The following is a 25,938-nucleotide window of genomic DNA, read 5'->3' on the forward strand; positions in this document are numbered from 1 at the left end:
TCACGTGTATTTAGGTTTTCTGCTGCCCTAGGCAACACAAAATTTGGCACCCCTCCCACAGAAAGAGCCTGACATTGACCAACAACACCCTTGACTGCCACTTGAGAGAGTCTTCCACTATCACTGCCCCCCATACACCAGCCACTATCCTCTATGGTGAGAGAGAGAAACACACTCACCTTCACAGCTCCAGACATCCCCGGGATGCATACCATCATGAAACCCGCAACCTCTCTCGGAACCCACCTGGTTCCCATGCTGCATGTGTCCCTTCTTCCATCCCTTCTTCCAAGGGGCAGTGCTGCCCCCCCCCTGAAAAATGCCACCCTAGGCAGATGCCTTGTTTGCCTAGTGGTAAATACACCCCTGGTCACCACACTATGAAACAATTCAAATTGAATATGCATTCAGGTTAAAAGGCTGCTTGAATAGTTTCTGAAATGTTTTTGCATTTGCACTGACTTGAATTGGGATAGAAAGCAGTATAGATGTAAACATATGACCAATTACAAAAACTTGAACATTTATTTACCTCCTGTATCATCGTAATGTAAAATTAAATTGTAGTTTGCAGCTATAGTTTTTATATCATAAGCTTATTATAAAATAGTTATTTAGATGACAAATGGATAACTTCCTGAAGTGCCTTTAAGGATTACAATTCTAATTGCAGTTTTAATTATGTTTTTTTTTTACATTCTCGTTATAAGTTTCATACATCATTTTATGGTGATATTATCATGTCACAAAGTTCTAATCACATAATTCTATTGGCCATCAAACACATCCTGTAAAACTATAGTTATACCAACTTCTAACAATAGATAACAATAAGTTATCTAGCTCCCCCTCACTTCCTATGTGGTCAGGAGACAGGGAGTGCAGGGAAATACAAAGCAGAAACAAAATAAATAAACAAACGGAAGGACTAACCCTTTCCCAACAAAACACGGTCTTGGTTTAGAATTGTTCACATTTGTTTTGTGTCAACTGGCATAAACTGTCATAATATAACTTTGTTTTTTTCATTTCTATGTTCTTCAGTTAATCACAGTCAGTGTTGTTTAATATTGTACAGCCATCCTGAGATATGTAGCCATCTTGTGCTAAGCAGGAGTGACTCTCTCAATCAACACGGACTATTATTAAAGTGGTTGTAACGGCTGAGGTTTTTTTCTAACCTTCATGTCTTTTATGTATGAAGGTAAAAAACCTTCTGTGTGCAGCCCCCCCAATACTCACCTAAGCCCCCTCTTGATCCAGTGATAGACACTGGAGTCTCGGCTATCCTGGGACTCAATCTCCTCATTGGCTGAGGCGACATCGGGAGCCCACTGGCTCCCACTGCTATCAATCACAGCCAGTGAGCCAATGAGAAGAGAGAGGGGCAGGGCTGAGCTGCAGCTCCATGTGTGAATGGACACACGTAGCAGCGGGTGCCTTCATAGTAAGCTGCTTGGTGTGGGGGCACCCGACAGGAGGGAGGGGGCTGGAGTGCCAGAGGGGGACCCGAGAAGAGGAGGATCCGGGCTGCTCTATGCAAAACCATTGCACACAGCAGGTAAGTATAACATATATTTTTTTTTTTTATATTTAAATCTTTAGAATCACTTTAATCCTTATGCTGCTAGCATTAGTAAATGGATAGAAACATATATAATATTTACTTGTCTTAGACTTTCTTTTCACATTTCTTCAGCTACTTTCTGATTTCCAGGCCTAGGCAAATGATGTCATACAGCCCAGGAGTCTTCAGGAGAAGAGGAGGCTTTTTCTCAGCTAAGTACACCCTCCTGCCTGCATGTCTGAGCTAAGGTCAGGTGGATTCCAGGAAGTAGATGCTACATGAATCATCAGCCCTTACTCAAGATGGCCAGAAATTTCAGGGGGTGACATGTTTTTCAAAGTGATTTCTCAGCAAAATAAAGCATGGGGACATGGATGGATGAGGGAGTTGGCTTTGAATAATAAAAATGAATTAAATAGTGTTTGTAGTTTGTGGTGCTCAGATACAGCAAAATTCCACTTTAAATGTATTGTTGATTGGCTGTAATCAGCCTAAACTGAAATTGATAAGTCTGTGTTCATTTGGTCTCCTATAAACTCAGTGTTATCATTTGCCTTTGTAAGTTTCTGGGGAGTGTCCCTAGCATTAGCGTACAATGATTCAGTAATGCTGGATTATGAATATTTTTAGTTGTTTCCCTTCTGGCCAACCACTACAGTGGAGCAGGATGGAAGAGGGCACAGATTTTTGCTGCGTTCTTATAAAGCTCCCTCTTCCCCCCTGAGCTCCTTCCTGGGGCAGTGTGTATGTTACTATGTTGGATGTCTTATCCTCCTAGGAAAGGTAACCATGTGCTCATTTGACTAGGCCGAGTCCTAGGCTCACACTGTCCTGGATGTAGTCTTCCAGGGGGAGAGGACCTGTGCCTGAACATGGAACACCATGGTTCCGATAGCTGAGACCTCACCTGAAATATGGTGAGAGGTTACTGATACTTTACTCTACAGCAAGGAGCTGTAGTAGAATTCCAGTCAAATATTAAATATACTTAAACCTGCTCTCACCCTCATTCTAAGCCTATTCTAACCAGGGCCGGGACTAGGGGTGGGCGGAAGGGGCGGCTGCCCTGGGTGGGGTGGTACCATGTGAAGGAAGGGGGAATGCCCCGTGAAGAGTTGTTGCTGCACCAATCTGGGCGCTGGGCTTTATCTCCCCTCCAGGTTCTTCTTCCTGTCACAGCCGCACTCCTTGATCCAGACTGTTACATGGACTGAGCAGGGTTTTCTTACCCACCCCCTACCCACATTCTTTTCTGGGCCAGGTAAGCAACTCCTGCTCAGTCCGAAGTGACAGTTCAGGTCGAGGAGCGCGGCAGTGACAGGAGGAAGAACTCAGAGGGGAAATAGAGCCCAGCGCGATCCGACAAGCACTGCATCTCTATTGTGAGTCACTGCGGCCACTAATCCACACCCACGCACCAGTCCCTGACTGTCAAAAGTTCCCCCAGGCTCCTCCTCTGCTTGACACCTCACAGTTCAGGAGGAGCCTTGGGGAAGCTGCTTTGAACATCTCACAGACATCTGCAACAGCATTGTATGTGAGGTCTGTGTGCGAGGGAGGGGGAATTAAACTGGGTACACAACTGTAGCGGGGCGGAGTAGCATACATTTGTGCTGGAGAGGACAGTATTTGCTCTAGGAGGGGGAGGGAGAAGTAGATTAGTGGTAGGAGGAGGGGTTGGGGGGTGATATGTGGTAGGAGGGGGGACTGGGCGGATCTGTGCTGGAAAAGGGGTAGAGAAGGAAATTTGTGGTAGGAGAGGGGGATTGGTGAAAAGGATTTATGCAGGGAGGAGGATTGAAACATTTTGGAGGAGTGGGGATTTGTGCTGCAGGGAGATTGTGGGGAGGGGGAGCTAGGAGGGAAGATTTGTACTTGGAGACAGGCTTTTTTATAGGGGGGGGGGGTATTGAAAGGGGAGCATTTGTGCTAGGAGGGGAAACTTTGGGGAAGGGGGGATACAGTATGTGTTAGGAAGGGTGATTTGAGGGCAGTTTATTAGGGATGATGGGGGGTATGCACTGGGGGGGGGGGGAGTTTGGGAGGGACTTGTGCTGGAAGGGAAGATTTGTGCTGAGAGAGGGAATTCTGGGGTTGATGGGGGGGGGGGGGGTAAAGATTTTGCTGGGCTGATTTGGGGGTGTGCTACGAAGGGTAATTTAGGAGGATTTATGCTAATAGGGATGTTGAGGGGGATTTGCGCTCAGAGGGGACATTTCAGGAGTAGAGGATTTGTGCTAGGAGGTGTGAATTTGTGGAAGGAGAGGATTTGAGCTGGGAGGGGGGAGTGGAGGGCAATGATTTATGCAGGATTGAGGATTTCAATGAGGGAGTGGACTTTGTACTGGGAAGAGAGAAATTTGTGTTTTGGAGAATTTGTCTTTCAAAGGCAATTCATGCTTAGGGGGTAAGCATGTAGATTAGAGCACAAATTTTCAGAGGGTGGGGGGGGGGGGGTGGATTTTTTCCAGGAATTTTTGCTCATACATCTTGGAGGAAGGGGGCATCCTTTGGCATCTTCGCCCTGGACGCTACATGGCCTGGTCCCAGCACTGATTCTAACTACCCTGCAAAGGAAAGATGTCTATACTTACCTATTCTGAGGGCGCTCCAGTCTAGTCACATGATCGACTCTCAGTATCAGCTTCCATGTAGAGGAGGGACAGCCAGGTGATGACGTCACCCAGAGGCTTACTATGCGGCATCCGCTGATGGCAGTCCCTCCTCTGCACTGAAACTGAGACGCAACTATGTGACCAGAATGGAGAACCCTCAGAATAGGTAAATATAGACTTATTTCCTTTATTGGATAGTTAGAATAGACTTAGAATGTGGGTTGGAGGAAGTTTAGGTATAGTTAGGATTTAACTGGAATGCTACTTTAAGTTCACAGGATGCTGGGTCGGTTTGTTTACCTGTAGAGGCTGACAATAGGTCTCTTTGTTCTTGTGTCACAGCTTGTCATTGGCCAAAACAAACAAGAAATTGCATAAATAATGCATCAAAAATGAGCCTAAATGTGCATCAAAAATGTGATACAAAACACACTGAAAAAAGGGGAGGGGAGGGATAATTAGATTATAATGGGGTAGTTAGATCAGACAGGGGTCGGTACTTATTGGTGGGTGGAATGGGGAAAGATGTGAGGAGGGCTATGACAGATAAGAAGGTTCCCATGTTACAAACAACCATTGGAACTGGTACCATTTGTATGAAAATAAAAAAATATGCAAATACGTTTGCACAAGGTGTCAATGGATTAAAGTGTTTGTTCACCAATACCAGAAGTCTGCCAAGCAAAATAGGCGAGTTGGAAGCTCTGGTGCATGGAGAGAACTATGATTTAATTGGTATAGCTGAATCTTGGCTTCATTCTTCACCAAACTGGGCCATTAATATTCCTGGCTATGTTCTCTTTCGGAGAGATGGGGTAAATAGGAAAGACGGTGGTGTCTGTCTCTATATGAGGAGTGATCTCAGAGCAAAATGTGAAAGAGGATCTAGCTGATGGAGAGTGTGATGAGGCTGAAGCATTGTGGGTAGAACTGCACATGGGGGTGCATACTACAAAAGGTAATCATTGGAGTTTGTTATAGGCCTCCCAGTGTTAACGAGGAGGTGGAGACTCAGCACCTTGCACAAATCGAAAGGGCTGGGACAGTGATAATGGGGGATTTTAAATACCCGGAAATTGACTGGAGCAATGGTACTGCAGGAACAGTTAAAGGCCAAACATTTTTAAACCTACTACAGGACGATTTTATGGTACAGTTCATAGAGGCCCCAACTAGGAATGATGCTCTACTGGACCTGGTAATCTCAAACTATGCAGAGCTTATTATGAATGTCCGTATAAAAGAACATCTGGGTAGCAGTGACCATAACATGATTTCATTTATTGTTTTCTATAAACAGCAAGCACATACGGGAAAAATAAAAATGCTCAATTTTAGGAGAGATCATTTTCGAAAGCTGAGAGCTGCTCTCCAAGACTTAGACTGGGAGGGAATATTGTCATCAATGAACACAACACAGAAATGGGAGTTCTTCAAAAAGACTATGTGGACACACTGCAAAATATGTCCATGGGCAACAAGTTTGGCTTACGGCCAAAGTTAAAAAAGCTATAGATAATAAATAGAAAAGAGCTTTTATAAAATAAAAATGAAGGAATGCTATCATCGTTTAAACATTACAAAGAACATAACAGAATATGCAAAAAGGAAATAAGGCCGCAGAAATTGAAACTGAACGACAGATTGCAAAAGAAAGCAGGACAAACCCCAAAAAATTCTTCAACTATATTACTAGCAAAAAGATCCGGTCAGAGCATGTAGGCCCTTTACAAAATAATCAAGAGTGGGTGACTGGGGACAAAGAGAAGGCAAATTTATTAAATACCTTCTTCAGCTGTGTATATACCAAGGAGCATGGGGGAGCTCTTGTCCATAATGGGCATAGTATTGACACAGCTCCAGATGATCCACATTGGCTCACAACTGATATGATCCAAAAATATTTAGACACAATAAAGGTGAATAAAGCACCTGGACTGGATGGCATACACCTACGGGTCTTTAAAGAATTGAGCTCTGTCATTTAAAGCCATTGTTTCTAATTTTTAGGGACTCTTTAATGACTGGCATAGTACCACTGGATTGGCGTAAGGCCAATGTGGTGCCTTTATTTAAAAAGGGGTTAAAATCTTTACCAAGTAATTACAGACCTGTTCGTTTAACTTCTACAGTTGGGAAAATACTGGAGAGTTTAATAAAAGGCCACATAGATGAGTTCTTGCTGGAAACAAATATTTTAAGCAACAGACAGAATGGATTCATGAAAGACAGAAGTTGTCAAACAAATCTGGAGGTGGTGAGCAAAACCTTGGAAAGAGGGGTGGTGGTGGATGTTGTTTCCTTGGATTTTGCAAAAGCGCTTGATACAGTTCCCTACACATGGCTAATGTGTAAGGTAAAGTCTACGGGCTTGGAAAAATCGATCTGTAAATGGATAGAAAACTGGCTAAAAGATCGTATTCAGAGAGTAGTGGTTATTGATTCATACTCTGAATGGTCTAGGGTTGTCAGTGGTGTACCCCAAGGTTCAGTGTTGGGACCCTTACTTTAAAAAAAAAAAAATTATATAAATACACACACACACACATATATATATATATATATATATATATATATATATATATATATATTATATATATATACACACATATACATACACATACACACACACACACACACACACTATATATACATATATATACACACACACACATACATATACACACATATCTATCTCTATATCTTTTACACACACACATATTTATTTATATTTATATATTACACACACATAATATAAATATATATATATATATATATATATATATATATACACACACACACACACACACACACACACATACATATATACATACACACACACACACACACACACACACACACACACACACACACGATATAGGGTCTGGGATTGAAAATCCCATTTCAGTCTTTGCAGATGACACCAAGCTGTGCAGTAGAATAACGTCCTTACAGGATGTCTCCAACTTACAAGCCGACCTCAATGCACTGTTTAATTGGCCAACTGTGTGGTAAATGAGGTTTAAGGTTAATAAATGTAAGGTTATGCACTTGGGGGCTAAGAATATGCATACATCATACATACGAGGGGAGTACAACTGGGGGAATCAATGGTGGAGAAGGATCTGGGAGTTCTGGTAGATCACAAGCTTAATAATGGCATGCAATGCCAAGCTGCGGTTTCAAAAGAGAGCAAAATCCTCTCTCGTATTAAAAGAGGTATAGACTCCAGAGAGATATCATTTTACCCCTGTACAAATCATTAGTAAGACCTCATCTGGAATATGCAGTTCCATTTTGGGCAGTTATTCACAAAAAGAATATTGGGGAACTGGAGAAAGTACAGAGAAGGGGAACCAAACTGATAAGTGGCATGGAGGAGCTCAGCTATGATGAAAGATTAAAGGAACTGAATTTATTCTCTTGAGAAGAGGAGATTAAGGGGGGATATGATCAACATGTATAAATACATCAGTGGTTCATATAGTGAACTCGGTGTAGAGCTATTCACTTTGAGGTCCTCACAGAGGACAAGGGGGCACTCTTTATGTCTGGAGGAAAAGAAATGTAATCTCCAAACAAAGGTTTCTTCACAGTAAGAGCTGTGAAAATGTGGAATAGACTCCCTCAAGAGTTGGTTCTGGCCAGCTCAGTGGATTGCTTTAAGAAAGGCCTGGGTTCTTTCTTGGATACACAGAATATAACTGGATACTAACATTTATAGGTAAAGTTGATCCCGATTGCCTCTCCGGGGATCAGGAAGGATTTTTTTTCCCCTGCAGGATCAAATTGGATTAGGCTTTGCTGGTTTTTTTTGCCTTCAACTGTGGGTGTAAGATAATAATAATAATAAATGCTGTTGTATATTTATCTAAACATCTTTTTGTTGTGATCCACAGCATTCTGTATTTTTGTGGAACAGTGCCAGGATTATGGTGTCAAAAATGCGGCATATCCGCTAGGCACATATTAAATACTTGATGTCATAAGACCTAACATTGCTGTAGTTCCTGACTGTTACTGTCATAAACCAGTTGATTCTATAGGGAGGCCTGCTATCTACTTGTTCTAAGACGTGGCCTCAGATGCTCTTTACACGACGTACTGACCTGGCAGTGAAAGGGTTAAACCTGACTGTGCCAGGTTTAACCCTTTCACTGCCAGGTCAGTACGTCGTGCTGACCTACAGAACTGTTTCCAGCTGGCCAGGTCAGTACACCATACGGACGTGACATTCCTCCTTTTGTTATAAGCTCATTGTCATTTCAGATATTTACCTAAAATGTGACCTCCCCCAACACTGCAGCTGCTGCTCCTCCCAAGGCCATCTTTAACATGGACAAAAGGGGCAGCTGCCCTGGGCCCAAAGCAGCTGCCCCTTGAGCCCACGTTGCCGGCAAATAGTTTTCCCAGTGTAACTGGTGGATCAATAAAGAGCTGGCTGCAGGACCTGCAGGACTGACTCGTCTCACCTCCCTCACCGCCACTACCTGCCCAGACTCTTTTTCATGGACATGCCCATATCACACCAGATTGGCAGTCAGATGACCAGCAGGATTTCTGAGAGAAGGCTGTTGGACTCACGTGATAGGTGGTTGTCGGGGGGGGGGGGGGGGGGGGGGTAGCTGGTGAGGGTCACCCAATCCCCATCATGGCCTTTGTACACCCAGCATGCAATTTGTCACCACCCATCACACCCCTCTACACTTCCATTATATCCCATTATACCGGGCACACGCCATTACACCTGATACCCTACAGACCAATGTACAGCCATCCACTCCCTGAAGAGAACTACCACCCAACGCTCCCTATTACGCTCATCACACCCCACCATACCCTGCCAGCACCTCTCACCACAGATCCCATCCTACTATACTCTGCATACACCAATTGCATAAAACCTCGGCACCTCTCACCACCCATCACACTCCACTATTCCGGCTTACACCCACCACACCCTTCCTACAGCTATGACCCCCCATCACACCCTGTCCTACCCTGTATACACTCATCACACCCCTTAATATACTGTATACATCCCTACTTCATAGTCACCACCCTCTATACCCTAGTTGCAACTGTCACCATGCAACCTACCATTCCTACCTGTCCTAATTCCCCAAAGCTCCTCTTCATTTTGTCAGGGTTCTGTCCTCGGCAGAGGTGTTAGGAGACCTGGCACCCCTGCCAGTACCTTGCATGGCCACAGAAGTTCACATCAGCTCAAATTTGGCTCCAAACGGCCTTTATAAGGAAGCCCTGCCCTACTCTCAGGTGCTGGTTATCTCTGGCTTCACAGTACCTTGTTCCTGTTTCTTGTTCTATTGTGATCTGTGATTTCCTGATACCGACTCGGCTTGCTCTTTGACCTGTCTTCTCTGCTTAACCCCTGATCTGACTTCGGCTTGGCTAATGGATATTCCCTCTGTGTATGACCTTGGCTATCCCATCTGACTACATCTGCTCTGTTTCCCACCTGGTACTTGACCTCGGCTTTGAACTGGCTCTCCTGTGATCCTCTGTTTCCCGGAAGGCTTGCATACCTCGCACAGGCACCACCTGTCTGCATATCCCATCTCAGTGCATCAGCTGTGCTCCTGGGTGGACCACCAACGAGCACTCCTACAGGCAACCTGTGCCCTCTTTGGGCCTGACTCCTGCTGTCCCACTCTCAGGGGAGTCTGAAACATAGCCGCAAGGGAAGCCCTCTCTCCATTGGCCTCTCAAACCAGGTACGTGACAATTTTTCCTGAGCTCCTCCAACACCTTCCTGGACTCCTCATTATTCCTCTGTTAGTCTTCCTGGGCTCCTTCTCCTCCTTCCCAGGCTTCTTCCTGAGCTCCTCCTTATTTCCCCATCTTTCTTCCTAAGCTCTTCCTCATTCCCCCATCATTGTTCCTGAGCTCCTCCACATCCTTCCCCAGTTTTTTCAGAGAAACTCCCCATTTTGTCCCCAGTTTGCCCTGAGCGCATCCCCATTTTTCCCCAGTTCTTCCGAACTCCTCATTTCCTCAAGCTCTTCCTCATTCCCCCATGACTCTTCCTGAGCTCCTCCCTATTCTTCCCAGTTCCTTCTGAGCACATCCCATTTTTTCCCCAGTTCTTCACAAGTGCCTCCCCATTTTTCCCCAGTTCTTCCCCGAGTTCCTCCCCATTCTTCTGTAGTTCTTTCTGAGCACCTACCCATTTTTCCCCAGGTCTTCCTGAGCTCCTCATTTTTCCCCAGTTTTTCCTGAGCTCCTCCCCATTTTTCCCCTAGTTCTTTCCGAGCACCTCCTCATTTTTACCCAGGTCTTCCCGAGCGTCTCCCCATTTTCCCCCAGTTCTTCCTGAGCTCCTCCCCATTTTCCTCAGTTCTTTCCCAGCTCTTCCCCATTCCTCTCCAGTTCATCCGGAGCCCCTCTTCATGTTTAAGGAATGGATACATTTTCAGTATGACTTACGCTGGCCATACATGATTCTTTTAGCCTATTCCCTATCCATCTCAATTTCTTCCCACTGTGGAGCCTTCCCCGCCACCAGAATACAATGATCATTGATTCTGATGCCCCTTCTCTGCAGCGCTTCTGACTGGCTTCCCTCCTCACTCTTCTGCTGGCTTCAGCCACAGCAGGGGAGCCTCAGGGAACATAAAATGCGCCAAATATATTTCCCTCAAGGTTCTTCAACTTGGAATACCCCTCCAGCAGCACTGATCCCCTGCACACCCCCCAATTTCCACAGCAGTGCAGGCTGGCTTTCCCTTCTCCCTCTCCCGCCTGCTGTAGCTGCCGCTGGGATGGGAGATCGGTATCAGGGTAGAGAGCGGGGGGTTGGTAAACAAGTCTTGTTTACCAACCCCTTCCTGAATGAATACAGTGAGAGATTGGTACTGATCACGTCTATGTTCATTCATTACATTTGCACAAATATTGCAGGGCCAAAAAAAGCAGTAGCAAAATTTTATTCTAGGGGTCATGTGCTTTTAGAAAATGTATGGTTTGGGGGATCTTTTACAAAATCAACGGTAAATGAAAAATCAAAACCTCCAGATTTTTAAAATAAACGGCTTATTTACAGTTTTGAGTACCTTTGATTTTCACCATTTCACAAAAAAGGCACAATTTAAGACTTAAAGATATTTGTTATTCGTTAACTCAATTCAGATTTAGATTTTATAGTAGTAGGTTAATTGGATCCTGTCTAAATTGGCCATAATATATGTACATATGAATGTGAGTTAGGGACCTTAGATTGTATGCCCCTTGAGGGTTAGGGATTGATGTGAATGTGAATATATATATATATATATATATATATATATATATATATATATATAGTGCTGCATAAATTGTTGGTGCTATACAAGTACCTGTAATAAATATTTAGCAGGGATTTAAGGCAGAATTGTTTATTTTTACAGTGTTTGTGTCCACTAATAATTATTTCAGTGTATTTTTAGCTAAAGTTTTGTTTTGATTAACATTTGTGCAAATATCATGGGACCTTAAAGATCTGTAGCACCTTCTATTCATCCTACTGGTCCTACGCTTTCAGAAAATGTATGGTTTGGGGGGGGGATCTTTAACAAATTCTGAAAGCTGTAAATTGAAAATTAAAAAATGAAAAAAAGTTGCAAAAATGGGCTGGCCACCTGAGTTTTAAAAGTGGAGCACAGGGCCTGGCACAAGTCTTTTATTTTTATTGGATTCTTCCACACACTCAATTATTACTATTATTATTACTACATAGAGTTTATATAGCGCCAAAGGGTTTGCTCAGCGCTGTACAATAGAGGGGGGAACAATACATGAAACAGTACAGCAACAACAAACAGCACACGAGGGATTAGAGGGCCCTACTCTTTCGAGTTTACAATCTAGGAGGGAGAATAGAACACTATGGCTACAATTCTTTCAAGTGTCAAATTTGTTACAGGAAAAACAGGATCAAATGTCATAATGTTTCCAAAATGTAAAACTACTCAGCAAGTAATTCTGATATGTTTACTGTGCAGGAAACAAATCAGTTTTACAGAGACATACAATACATTTGCATCCATAGAAGAATTGGAGGCAAAAATCAACACTAAGATTAAAAAGAATGCTAGGTCAGCTTGGTGAAAGATGCATGTGTTAGCACAATTTCCATCCTAAGTGCAGCATGGGTACATGTTGAACGCATTTTAATTCTGCAGTTTTGGGAAGGGATATTGCAGTTTGCTAACAAGCAAATATTTTAAATTATTATTTTAGGTTTACCTTAACGCAGATGTAGCGTTATTAACGACGGAGCTGCTGGTTAAAATAGGTCCTCTGTTCCTGGCATCGACCTTCTTAAAGACCCCAGCCCCTCTGACCCGCCAGTCGGAGTACAGAAACTCAGAATACAACCGAGAGTAACACTTAGTACCCAGCAATATTGCTATTTCGAGGCACACAGGAACTAAACCAATAGTAAAAGGCAAACTTAGCATCTTGTCGCCCAATAAAGTTGGTAACAAGACAGGTAAAAGAATTTAAATAACAATGGCACTTTAGTAGCAGATACAAAGGATGCAAGTATAACTATTTGCGAGAATGGCAACCCTTCTCTGCACAAGAAGAAGGTCTCTGATAAAGAAATAGCTTTGCCAAAAGTATCTTTTGTATCTTATGTTGTAAACCAGGCAAGTGTTGTGGATAAAATAAGGCTTCATGTACACTGCAGCTGATAAACTCACGTTTAGGAGCTTTTCTGCATTTTTTTCAGCAGCCCCTGAATTCTTCCTAATGTTTTCCTATGTGTCCATGTACACTATGTCATTTACAGGCAGTTGAGTTTACAGTCGTTTTTTTGAACGCAACAAATTTGCATTCAAGAGTAGATTTTATCAGCGTTTCAAACTCCTTTTTTTTTTTTTTTTTTTTTAACTCTTCCATTTCCAGATGCTGTCCAGAGCCTTTTTTCATCATGAAAAATGCATGCAAAGCATTTTCCTGGTATTCAAATGGACCGGGTAAACCATACTTTGAGGTTTCGCATGAAAGAAAATATGTTAGACACTGCTGCAATAATTTCTGCACAAAAATCAGCTGGAACACATCCAAACACCACAGGGGAGAAGAGAAACTGTAGCCAGTCTCCTAGACATACAGGAGACACCTTGGCCTTGATTCACTAAGATGTGAGTGTATTAGCAGAGACTGACCATTCAGGCAGACTCCGGTCAATCAGTCGCCTGACCAGCGTCTAGCAAGCTCATTGACGAGCGTCTGACTACTTTGCTATCACTAAATGTGGTATCCTGTCTGGCACATTTTTAGGTGCAATACCGGATATGTTCGCTAGATGGCGCACAAGCGCGGGCTTTATTAACATTGGCGTTCTTATGATGGCAAAAGAGAATCCTTAGAATGTAATAAATAGAAGAAAATAGAAAATTCTAATACAGGTGTACTATTTCTTTTCTTGCTGTGTCTCCAAAATGATCAGGAAACTAATGCATTTACTAATGAATGTCATACATTCTGTACTCAAATGTTAAACATTTTCACACTTATATCTCAAATAATTTATATACTTCTAATTTCCCAATATAATTATATATCTTCATTCTCTTTAATCACGTAACTATTCTATGGTAAAGACAAGTGCAGCGCTATAAATGCATGTGATCAATAATGAACGCATGTAAAAACCAAAAAGTGCAAAGAATTGCAACAATGATGTAATATTGTAAATGGTGCTAAAATAAGTTCATAGAATGATTCCTGAATAATGGAATGTCCTTCGTGTGAGAGTACCAACTCAGAGAGTGCCTATGAATGGCACGTGTGGTCTCCCCGTGACGGACAGTAGTGCATGAACTTATGAAAGGTAAACCACCCTTGGGACTGGTCTACACTCACCAGAACAAAAGTATTAATGTACATGGGTTATACACATCACACATCTGGGGGTGCAGCGGTATGCTGGCAGTTATGGGTTAGTCATCCAGCTCCATCCATCCATCAGGGTGGGTGCCCAAATGGTCCTGGGGAGGAATTAGCTCAGCCACAGGAGCCAGAAAGGTGCTCAATAGTGCAGTACACTGTCACAGGGGTGGATGACCTTTCACGAGTTCATGCACTACTGTTCGTGGTTATATTTATCTTGTGTAATACCATTTTACTAGTCTATATCATTTGACCAGCGCTCGCTTTATCATTTTTAAACAATGTAACTATTCTACATTATAGCTCAAACTGTGTCTCCCACAGTGGTTTAGTGGTTAGAGCTCAGAACTTACAGCACTTGGGTCATGGGTTCTAATCTCAGTCTTGGCAACATCCCAAAAAAATGGAGATCAATTTTCTGGGTTGTGGCAGGAATATTGATCAATCAATTATGATTTTGCCTAATGACTAGAAAGTGGATGAATGTTACTTGCGTACTGTTCTTCTGCCAATTAGGAAATGTGCAAGTTTCATGCCGTGTATATTTCATTGTAACTTTTTTCTCTTTTAAATCTGTCTCCTTATACAACTTGACCCCCTCCCCCACCCCATCACCTGTCCCATATGCAAATCTATGGATCACCGCCCCACTCTTTAACTATCTATTTACTGATCAAGTGAATGTGTCTCATTTTCTATCAGCTACAGCTCAGATCTCACATTATTATACAATTGCTGATTGTATCTCACCACTAGTCTGATTGAATTCACAATTCCTGGTCAGTCCTGTTCCCTGACCTCTAATAACCTTTAGGGCCAGTTCACACTACATGTGTTTCAGTTGCTTTTTCAGCATCACAAACGCACAGAAAGAAGGTTATATGGTTGTCAATGTCATAGTTCACATCAGTGCTTGCATTTTCAATGCATTGCAGGTGCTGTAAACAAAGTTGACTACGCTGCATTGTTTCTGCACAGAACTGTACTGGAACACATTGAAACGTCCTTGAATGTACTAAAACGCACATGTCCCTAACTACATTGAATACAAAGAAAATAGAAAAAAATAAGTGGAAGGGATACAAAAATGCAATGTAAACATGTCCAAAACGCATCCAAAATGTACTGGAACACACTAAACATGCATGCCAAAAGGGCATGAAAAAAACCCATCAGGAACACATCTAGACTGTTTCTATAGTGTGAACCAGCCCTTAGGACTTGTTCACACCATTGGTGGTGCAGAAACGCATGCAAGAACACACATTTTCCAGCACAGCAAAGAAATGCAATGCCCTATGTAGATGTGCGCAGGTACCATGATGAAAACGTTGTTGCACCTACACACGTCTATTAAAAACAGCCCCATTCACAGCCACAAATACGCATGGCACCACACTACTGTGCGGTTAGGTGCGACACACTTGGAAAATAACATAAAAATAAGCCAACATGGCTAAAACATATCTTGAAAATATGGGGACTCTGATATCCGGCGACAGTCCGTTCACGAACGAGAAGCAATTCTGCACCCCTAAAACCAACATAGAGGAAAGGGATGGTCAAATTGCTGTGCTGCTTCCAAACCACCTCTGGCATGCCAGGGTCATTATGCAGGTCCTCGATGCCAGTTCTTGCCTGCGGCCACAAAATATCCACTGGCCACAAGTGAAGGTGAGTGGAGGACGTGAAGGTGGATTTCTACCAGCTTCAACCGCAAGCAGTACCACTCCTGAAAAATGAGAGCAAATAATCATTGACACGTCATCATGACAGTCAATTCTCAGTGCAGGCTATCTAGAGTGTCTTTCCTTTTTAACCATTTCAAGAGTTCAAGGAAACATTCTTGGAGCATCTACTGTGTTTGGAAAGGCCAAAGGTCCCCCCCTCCCCCAGGCACACTAATGCTTATGCAGGCCATAGACTGGGAGAAAAACAGCCGATTTTTCTTTTAAAAATGAAAAATCGGTTGTTCAAGCGGCCGATGTTACTAGCAATGGTAAAAAAAAAAAAAAAAAAAAAAAAAAAAAACGGCCGATTTTCATCCCGTCTACAGCCGGCAAAAAGTGTCCCTGCAGAGAGCTCCGCTATTTCTTTGACAGTTCTTTGACATATATAGCGGTTGCAACAATGTATTTGTATCCATTTCGGATACAGATGTTTTTATTCGGAAACAAATAGATACAATGTTGCAACCGCTGTAAATGTCAAGGAACTGTCAAAGAAATAGCGGAGCTCTCTGCAGGGACACTTTTTGCCATACTGGAACTCCTCCTCCTCCTCATACTCATCCTCCTCATCCTCCTCCTCCTCCTCCTCTTTTTCCTTTTTGTCTTCCTCTTGCAGGTCACTGCTCATGTGCAGCTTTTTTATCAGTAAAAAAAAATCGGCCGATTTGCCCATCATTGCCGCAAAAATCGGCCGATCGGCAAATTCGGCCGTTTTTTTTCCAACTTTACCGAAAAAAAAAATCTGCCAAAATACCGAAAAACGGCCGAACAAATAGCCCACTAACGATCCGAAAATCGGCCGATTTTATTTTCGGCCGAAAAATCGGCCGATTTTCGACCCATCTATGGCCTGCATAAGATATGGTGTGGCCCTAGGGTCAATGTGTGTTTAGAATACTTCCAAAATGCACATACAAAAACACTCCATCCAAATGCATGTTGCATTTCTATAGCATGTTAAACAGAAGAATAATGCACTTCCATAATGTTAACATGCGCAAGTAAAAACAGACAAAATCCACATCCTTTTATTCTGGCTTCACATACATGCATTGTGGTCTAACACCGCACTCCTGGGCAAATCACATGCAATTTGTGTGCGTTGCAATTAGAGACAAACATTTTGCACACCTCAAATTGCACCGCATCCGGGCCAAAAATGTGCAGGACCCTTTTTCAGGGTATGCACATGGGTGTGAATAGGCATGCCATCCAATTTGGCAAAATCGCAATACGCTTTGTGTACCAATATTGGTGTGTTGGTAACTTCACCTAGAAAGCCGCAGCAGGTGGCATGAAGGGGTTGCGGTTGTGATGCGGTGCAGCGCTTGCACAGAAAACACTGCAAAATTCACATCGCATCTGTGTGACACCAGAATGTGCCAATATGCGGCTTGACAAAGCACAGTGGTCAGTGCAGATTATTTTCAATCCATGTTTATTTTTACACTTTTCATTCACTGGTTTAACTCAGGTGATCGTTAATCACAATTATCTCCGGAGATCACATGCAGCCCCTCAACCATCTACACATATTTTTTCAAGGAGATCTGTATAGATTTCCAGAGAGGTCTCCTCTCTTCTTCGGAAAACAATTGTCCTCCACCTCATAAACAGGGGGACAGAGAAGACTTCTCCTTGATAACTAAAATCAGATGAATTATCTGTGCTTAATAAACATACACCAATACTGCAAATGCATTGTACTGTCCAAGGCATTGCACACGAACGCATTGCACACTAGAAATGTCAAATGCGTTAGTGTGTACAGTGCATGTGTGTACAGTGCATGAGTGTAAAATGCTTTAGTGCACACTGCAGTGTACAACGCATTGCACACTGTAATACACTGTACAATGTAATACCGTGTACACCCACATCTTGTAGACTGTAATGCACTGTACACGGTCATGCAGGATAGAGCTACGCATTGCACACTGTGATACCGTGTACACCCACACATTGTAGACTGTAATGCACTGTACACTGTCATGCAGGCTGGAGCTACGCATTGCACACTGTGATACCGTGTACACCCACACATTGTAGACTGTAATGCACTGTACACTGTCATGCAGGCTGGAGCTACGCATTGCACACTGTGATACGCTGTCCACTGTCATGCAGAATCCAGCAACGCATTGCACACTGTAATACCATGTACACCAACACATTGTAGAATGTAATGCATTATACGCAGTATACATGTCCAGATATTCAAAGATTAGCCATGAAGGCCTAGCTGGTTACCTATTTGGCGACCGCAGATAGCCGAATAACGCTACACTGCATCCAGGCAGCTCTGGGAGGGTGTCATATGACATCCTGGCAGAACGCGCTCTCCGTGATTGCTGTGTCCTAAGGACACAGCTGATCACGTGATGTGGTAAAGACCAATCAGAGCAGCTTTTTACCATGTGATCAGCCATGTCCAATGACACGCTGATCAACGGGAAATGCATTTGCCGGGTCTTGGCTGCACTTTCATCACGCTGTCAGAATGTGTGGAAAGTACTGCCGAGAACCAGTAGTTATCAAAGCAGGGATCGGCCCCGATGATCAGTGCCCACCAGTGCCACCCAACAGTTCCGCCCACCTGTGGCCAGCAGTGCCACCCACCAGTGCTGCCTCATCAACGCACATCAGTGTTGCTAAATTACCAGTTTACCAAATGTTATAATATAAACAGACTTTTATTCATTATGAGCTATTTTGTGGTTTATCGAGCAAAAAGTAAAACTCACAGCAGCAAGTCAATACCACCCAAAGAAAGCTCTATTTGTCTGAAAAAACTGATACAAAATTTAAGATGGGTACAATGTGGCATGACCGCACAATTGTCATTCAAAGGGTAACAGTGCAGAAAGATGAAAATTGGCCAGGACAGGAAGGGGGTAGGAGTACCCAGTAGGCAAGTGGTTAATATCATTGACCCATCAATAACCAGGAGCTCATGTGCACCAAGTGAGATTCTGCTAGGCCCCACCCACAAAATTGCAATTACCTGTCCCTCACATGTTATAAACATATTTGCAATGGCCACACTTACTGTACATATAAGGATCATCTCCTCAGTTGAGAAATGTGCTCTCGCCATGTCCAAATGCCAATAAAGTTATCAAAATTTTCAACCAACACAAAACTTCCAACCACTTCTCATCCACTTACACTCCCCACAACCACTTCCGGGTGCGCGCGCACGTGATGACGGACTTCCAGGATAGCCGTTCATGCGCCATGCGGACACCTGTTTGGTGCTTATTTGTTTGCAATCGCGCATTTCTATGCACGGCTATGATAGCTTTCGCAAATGTGTGTTTCTTATTGATTTGTTTTTTTTAACCTTGGCTAATATTTGTTGCCAAAGGCCAAAAATCAACAAAGTGTGGACTATTTTATTACTGTAAATCGAATTGTAGAAAACCTGTAGCTGGCTGCACAGTGAATGTGACATTCATTAGTACATAACAATATTGTGGTGCAAGTGGGTTTTTTTTTTTTTTGGTTTTGAAGAAGCCAGTTTGCACCCACTTGCATATTCACGCTCTTACAAGTTACATTTGAGCAGATTATATAAGTATACAAAGTAACTATTAAGGTTGTTCATATATTGAACATAAAATAAACACAAAAACATCGGTCAAACATTTATTGATCAAATCTATCTTCATTTATTTGGTCAGCAGGAACAAGTAGGTACAGTCAATATCTTGGTGAGTCACAAAAATCTAAAGATACTTCTAATGAACTGTGTGTGCTCAGGTTATAGCAGGAAACAAAGGGGAAGATGAATCAAGTAACATTTTCGTGCACATAAGATTTACTTACACAATCACTTAGTATGAAGATCCATTCACAAAAAAAGTCTACAGATCAAAATATCAAGAAAAAAACGCATGTGAAAAAAAACCCCTCCCACCTCTACAAATCCCCTCCCACCTCTATAAACCCCCTACACATACATTTGTCAGCAGGTTTGTCAGAAAAATGCATTGGAGTCTAAATAAGCAAACAAAATTAAAACAAGAGCAGATTTTAAACAAAACGATTGACATGTGTGAGGCTTTCAATGCAAAGAGAAAAAACACAATCATTGTGCAATAACACACAAACACACTTTACAAGGCCAAGAATATGCAAACATTTCCAGCCCACTTCCAAACACAGCCTGAGTGGTGTCTGGGGCAATTCAGCACAAAATCTCTTCCTCCCCCAAACCACTACAAGCAAGGACTTAGTCACAAACCACCCGGCCTAGTAACAGGCCAAATTACTCACTACTGCACATCTTTATATAAGCTAGGTTGTATTTGGAGCGTGCCAAACAAGGCCCCACACCCAATGAAGCCACACCCACCACTGACCTTAGTTTGGTCAGTGAAAGTGTTTTTACCTGATGAATCCTCTTCCTACCTGCATTAACCCTTGGTATACAGGCCCCACAAATCAGAAAGATATATACAGTGAAATGTACGTGTGCAGCATACAACAGAACATTGAGCAGGGATGTGAAAGGGAACCCCAATTGGAACCTTTATTGCTACTATGGTCACAATTCCCTCCAGATTCTCGCATGAGTTAAGACAGTCACATGACCACATCTTGTATGCAATACTGAAAATGACAAATCGATTTGACTAGTATGGTGAATTTCCCATCAATTGGCAAAACACTCCAGAAATCAAACTTCACCAAACATTACACTCTGGGCAAAGCGGATTTACAAATCCTGCGACTTACAGTAAAATTGACCATTTCAATGCAATTTAAGACATCTGACACAGATCTCTATGCAAATTGCCACTAAAGTAGTACATGTACTACTATATACTACATACTATATACATATACTATATGTACTATAGAAATCAATGTTTGAAACACACCTATGTGGTCGCTCTAATAGCATACAATAGGGTGCGACTTTGCAGACTCTCTCTCTCTCTGTCAGCTCTTTGCTTGCCAAATCCTTCACAAAAGTGGATGGAGTGTAAACCATCATTATCAAATCTATTAGTGCTCCAGGCTCTTATCCCATTGTATGACATTCCATTGTATGACATTCACATAAGGTGCAGCTTTGAAGGTGTTTCAACAGACAAGGCCTCATTCTAATTCACATTTTAGGGCTCATTTAGACAGAAAGCAAAGATGTTGCCAGAACATCTATTTGAAGACAGCCACACACGGAGATCATGCTACTTCCTCACCGGGGTTGGGATTCAAACCGACAACCCTAGAGTTGTGAGGCAGTAGTGCTAACCACTAATCCACGGAGCTACATTGCTAATCCAGCCTGTATTTCTGTGCTGTGAATCAATCTTAGGTCCCTGGGCAAGGTCAGTACTATCAGATATCTCCAATGTGACACAAATGCTGTGCTATGTTGCCAATTCAGATGTATGTTGGTTCTATGTATCCCAATACAAAGGATTGCAATACTAATACAGGCGTACCTCGGTTTACCAATGCCTCAGGGAACGTCATATTTGGGGTACAAATGCCAAACCATTTCAGTTAATTGGTCTGTTTACAAATGTTTGAATAATTTGGTATGGGCATGTGGCCTGGTATGGTTCAGGAGAGGGGGAGGCGCTCGCTTGTCCCCCCCCCCCCCCTTTCCTGACCTGCTGGGCTGCATGCTCAGATAAGTATCTGTTATGGATTTTGGGGGGTACCCCATGCTGTTTTTTATTTAATTTCAGCGTGGAGTTACCCCTTAACATCCATACGAGACCCGAAGGGCTTATTATGGATGAGAGGGGGGACCCCACGCCGGGTTTTTTACAAATTGTTTATAATTCCCTGCAATACTTTTACATCAACTGTCAGTGGGGAACTCCGCCGACAGCTGAAACATGAGCGCTGCATTGGTTTTCGCTACTAAAATGCTGCATGAGTTGATAACATAACTCATGCGGGATTGTAGGAGCGACAGCCATGTGTTAATGTTTCAACTGTCAGCGGGGTTCCCCACTGACAGCTGAATGTACAAAAAAAAAAAACGTGGGGTCCCCCCTCACATCCGTACCAAGCCCTTCGGATCTGGTATGGATATTAAGGGGGAACTCCACACTGAAATAAAAAAAAAAAAAAAAAAAAAACAGCTTGGGGATCCCCCCAAAATCCATACCAGACCCTTATCCGAGCATGCAGCCCGGCAGGTCAGGAAAGGGGGGGGGGGGGGGACGGACGAGCGAGCGCCCCCCCCCCCTCCTGAACCATACCAGGCCACATGCCCTCAACATGGGGGGGTGCTTTGGGGAAGGGGGGCTCCCCCCCAAAGCACCTTGTCCCCATGTTAATGGGGACAAGGGCCTCTTCCGTTATTGGGATAATTGGTCGGCCATTTTTTGGGATTTTAGCATATTTTACCAGTAAAGTTGAAAATTTTTTGTTCCAAATTTACTGATAAAAAAAATGTGCCAAAATCCCGAAAAACAGCTGACCAATTAACCCACTAACGGCCCGAAAATCGTTCGATTTTTATTTCGGCTTTACATGGGTCTAAAATCGTCCGCAAAAAAAAAAAAAAAAAAAAAAAAAAAAAAAAAAAAAAAAAAAAAAAAAAAAAAAAAAATCGGCTGATTTTCGGCCCGTTAGTGGTTTAATTGGTCAGCCATTTTTGGGGATTTTGCAACTTTTTTTAATTGGTAAATTTGGATAAAAATTGGCCGATTTTGCAGATCGGCCGATTTTAGCTGCAATGATCGGCAAATTGGTCCCTGCCGCCGCGATTGACGTTGGATCTACTTCGGGGGACATTGTTTTAATAAAGGACTTGTCAAAGACCCTGTACTGTGTTTTTTTTTACACCACACTTAGTTTTTTTGTGAATAAGTCTGCTGGACCATGTACCGCAAACTCGTTCACGTAGGGGGGGGGGGCGGGATCTGGGGGCCCCCTTGTTAAAGGGGGCTTCCAGATTCTGATAAGCCCCCCGCCCGCAGACCCCCACAACCACCGGCCAGGGTTGTGGGGAAGAGGCCCTTGTCCTCATCAACATGGGGACAAGGTGCTTTGGGGGGGGAGCCCCCCTGCCCCAAAGCACCCCCCCATGTTGAGGGCATGTGGCCTGGTATGGTTCAGGAGGGGGGGGGGGGGCGCTCGCTCGTCCCCCCCCTTTCCTGACCTGCCGGGCTGCATGCTCGGATAAGGGTCTGGTATGGATATTGAGGGGGACCCACGCTGTTTTTTTTTTTTAATTTCAGTGTGGAGTTCCCCCTTAATATCCATACCAGACCTGAAGGGCTTGGTAAGGATGAGAAGGGGGACCCACGCTGTTTTTTTGTTTTTTTTTTTTTATTGCGGACCTTTATTTTTACATTCAGCTGTCAAAATAAATTTTATCTAGACCTTTGAAATAAGTAAAATCATTACAGAAATAATTATAAAGGATAAGAAACAAAAATAGAATCACTAGAACTAAGGAAATCTAGTTAGATTACATGAAGATATGCCGAGTGCTGTTTATTAAACACAATAGACGCGAGCGAGTGCCGGCTGTCAGAGGAATCCACAGTAAGATTCACTATTAGTCAGTGGCTAAAAAGCAAACGCCCATGGCAGAAGTCTAAAATGTGTTCTGCACATGCTCAGTTGTATCTGCCAAAGACACTGCACGGGCTTCTAGATTTTTACTGTGTCGATTTCCTTGAAAAAAACGATTTTTAACACATTCTTAATTTTTTTGGAAATAGCAGATATTGTTTAAAGTGAAGTCCTGATCTTTGGCAAAGCAAATTTCTAAGTGAACATGTCTCTGCAGTGATTTTTCATGGTGTTAGACTTGCTTCTTAGCAAGTCTGTTTTGTGAGTCTGATTTCAGGCGTGTCTTTTTGTGAATTAGATTGGGCATCTGCTCAATAGTGAATTAGGTTGCAGGGTAAAAAATGACGGACACCCATGAAAATTGGGCTTAAGCCCATAAATATGCGCCCATGCCCAATAGTGAATCAGGGCCCTTGTGTACACAGGAGGAGATTTTATGGACATGTGTAACATGCCAAAGGTAGATAACTAGTTAATATGTGCAGTCTGAAGGAAAGAAGGGAAAGGGGAAACATGAGTAAAACTTTAAATACCGTACATCAAGGGGGTAAATAAGGTTCAGAGGGCAATATTTTCAATATGAAGCCAAGATCAAAAACACATGGACATGACCTCATACTACCAGAAGGAGAGTTCAAAACTAATCTTATAAAGTATTATTTTCTCCAAAGAGTAGTTGATGTGTGGAATAGACTTCCAGCAGAGACAGTTATTCAGTCAACAGTAAATAGATTCAAACATTTTTGGGACAAACATATCTATATTCAGCAAACAAAAGTTAACAAATAAGAATCCCTCGTCAGTAGAAGAACAAAATGTAATCAGATAGCTGCCTGTCCAGCATGATCATACAAGAAGACACTAAGGAAGCAAAATGTTCTTACCTCATAATTGTTTTTTTTATTCAGATCCAGTAAACTTAAACCTGCAAGAAAAATACAGATATTAATGTCTGGTAGGATTATTTTCATGACACTGCAATAGTAAAAACTACATTTGGAACAGTAAATAAAGTTGCTATACATGACTTCTATTTTGAAGGAGCATGCCCTGGGGCTGTCACTCTGACCCTTACTTCACTGTCTAGAACTTCACTGACCTGAAGCACATATGCAGACTTGTAGCTGGGATTTTTTAGATTTCACTGGTTGAATACTTCTTCCAGGACTTACTAGAAGCCAGGATGAGAGTGAACACACAACCAAAACACATACTGCACAGTAAGCTCTGGAAGAGCAGTTGAAGACAGGTCCATAGGATTCAAAGCCTCTGCTCCTGTAGTTGCCATTGGAGTTGAGCCTGGACCAGCCTCTCTCAACTCTTTTAACAAGGAGGAACCCTTGAAATTATGTTTTTGTCTCAGTGAGCCCCTACTAAATATACTACTAGACTTACAGGCAACATTACATTAGCATTATGATCATTGAGAAGACTGTCCCTTACATTTGTGGTCACTGGAAAGAACCTCTCCATTACAGAAAGTAAAAAAAATCATTGATGTCAGTGGTTACTTATCTGAGAGGCAGAGATTGTTCATTGCTGAACAACCCCTAGCAACCTCTGAAGGAACCCCAGGGTTCCACAAAACTAAGGTTGAGAAAGATTGGCCTAGAGCAGTGGTGGGCAACCTTTTTTTTCAACTGAGCCAAATCTCGCCAAAACCACGATTGAAATTTATTTTGAGAGCCACATTTTTAAAACTGAAAATACATCCCCCATATAGTAATTCATCCCCCATAGTAATTCATCCCCCCGATAGTAATTCATCCCCCATATTGTGTCAATTCACTTACCTTTGCTCCGCGCGTTCCTCTCGCCGTGTTCCCGCGCCGTTCCGGTCTTCAGGGCGGACTGTGAGAGGAGAGGAGTTAGTCACGCTGCCCCGCCTACATCCTGACAGCCAATGTTTGCCACGCTCTGCGGGCCGGATTAAAAGGTCCGCCGGGCCGTAGTTTGCCCATTGCTGGGCTAGCTGCAGAGTCCTGACTTTTGGGGCGGCTGCCCGAGAGGAGGGAGGGGAGTGGGCGCCCGGCACACAGAAGAGCCGCATTAAAATGTGTAAAGAGCCGCGGCTTGCCGACCACTGGCCTAGAGCAATAGGCTGGTGGAAGCTTAGTGCTGACTTGTGCTGTTGAATGGGTATCCTGACATGGGCTGCAGTAGGGCAGAGCTGAGCAGTTAAAGAACATGTTACCTCAACACATTTCATATGTCTGATACGTGTCTGTCGTACCATGTACAGCACTTAACAAGTATTTTGTTCTCTCTGTATTGCTTACTTTGTGTGAAATACATTGTAATCCTGCCAGTCCACCTACTCTTGTTTCAAACTGACCATGCCAGCCATAGAAAAATATCCTTCCCAGTGGTTTTCTGGCTATGCTGGGAGAACAGCCTGCCTATCCTCCAATGGTCAGACTTGTGCATCAAGCAGCAATCACCGCAAGTTGGTTTCAACAACTTATATTTAGAGGTGTCAGGGTATGAGACCAGTGAGTCAGGAAGGGCTTTCTTATGCTGGGGAGTGTGTCCCAAGAGTAAATTCACTAAAGTTGAAAATACTGTACGTTTTTAT

At 43.0% G+C, this 25,938-nt stretch overlaps 1 protein-coding gene across 2 annotated transcripts in view; it reads right to left on the reverse strand.

Annotated features, from left to right (window-relative positions):
- Positions 1-25,938, reverse strand: part of B4GALNT1 (beta-1,4-N-acetyl-galactosaminyltransferase 1) — a 225,225-nt gene that overhangs the window by 39,969 nt on the left and 159,318 nt on the right. For both annotated transcript variants that reach the window (XM_089692643.1, XM_089692634.1), the window contains one exon: positions 24,248-24,288. In XM_089692643.1, the coding sequence (XP_089548769.1) occupies positions 24,248-24,288 (41 nt within the window). The remainder of the gene's footprint in view (positions 1-24,247; positions 24,289-25,938) is intronic.

The sequence above is a fragment of the Staurois parvus genome, unplaced genomic scaffold, assembly GCF_062004578.1.
Source record: "Staurois parvus isolate SC_StPar_1 unplaced genomic scaffold, SC_StPar_1.0 ptg000023l, whole genome shotgun sequence".
Lineage (NCBI taxonomy): Eukaryota > Metazoa > Chordata > Amphibia > Anura > Ranidae > Staurois > Staurois parvus.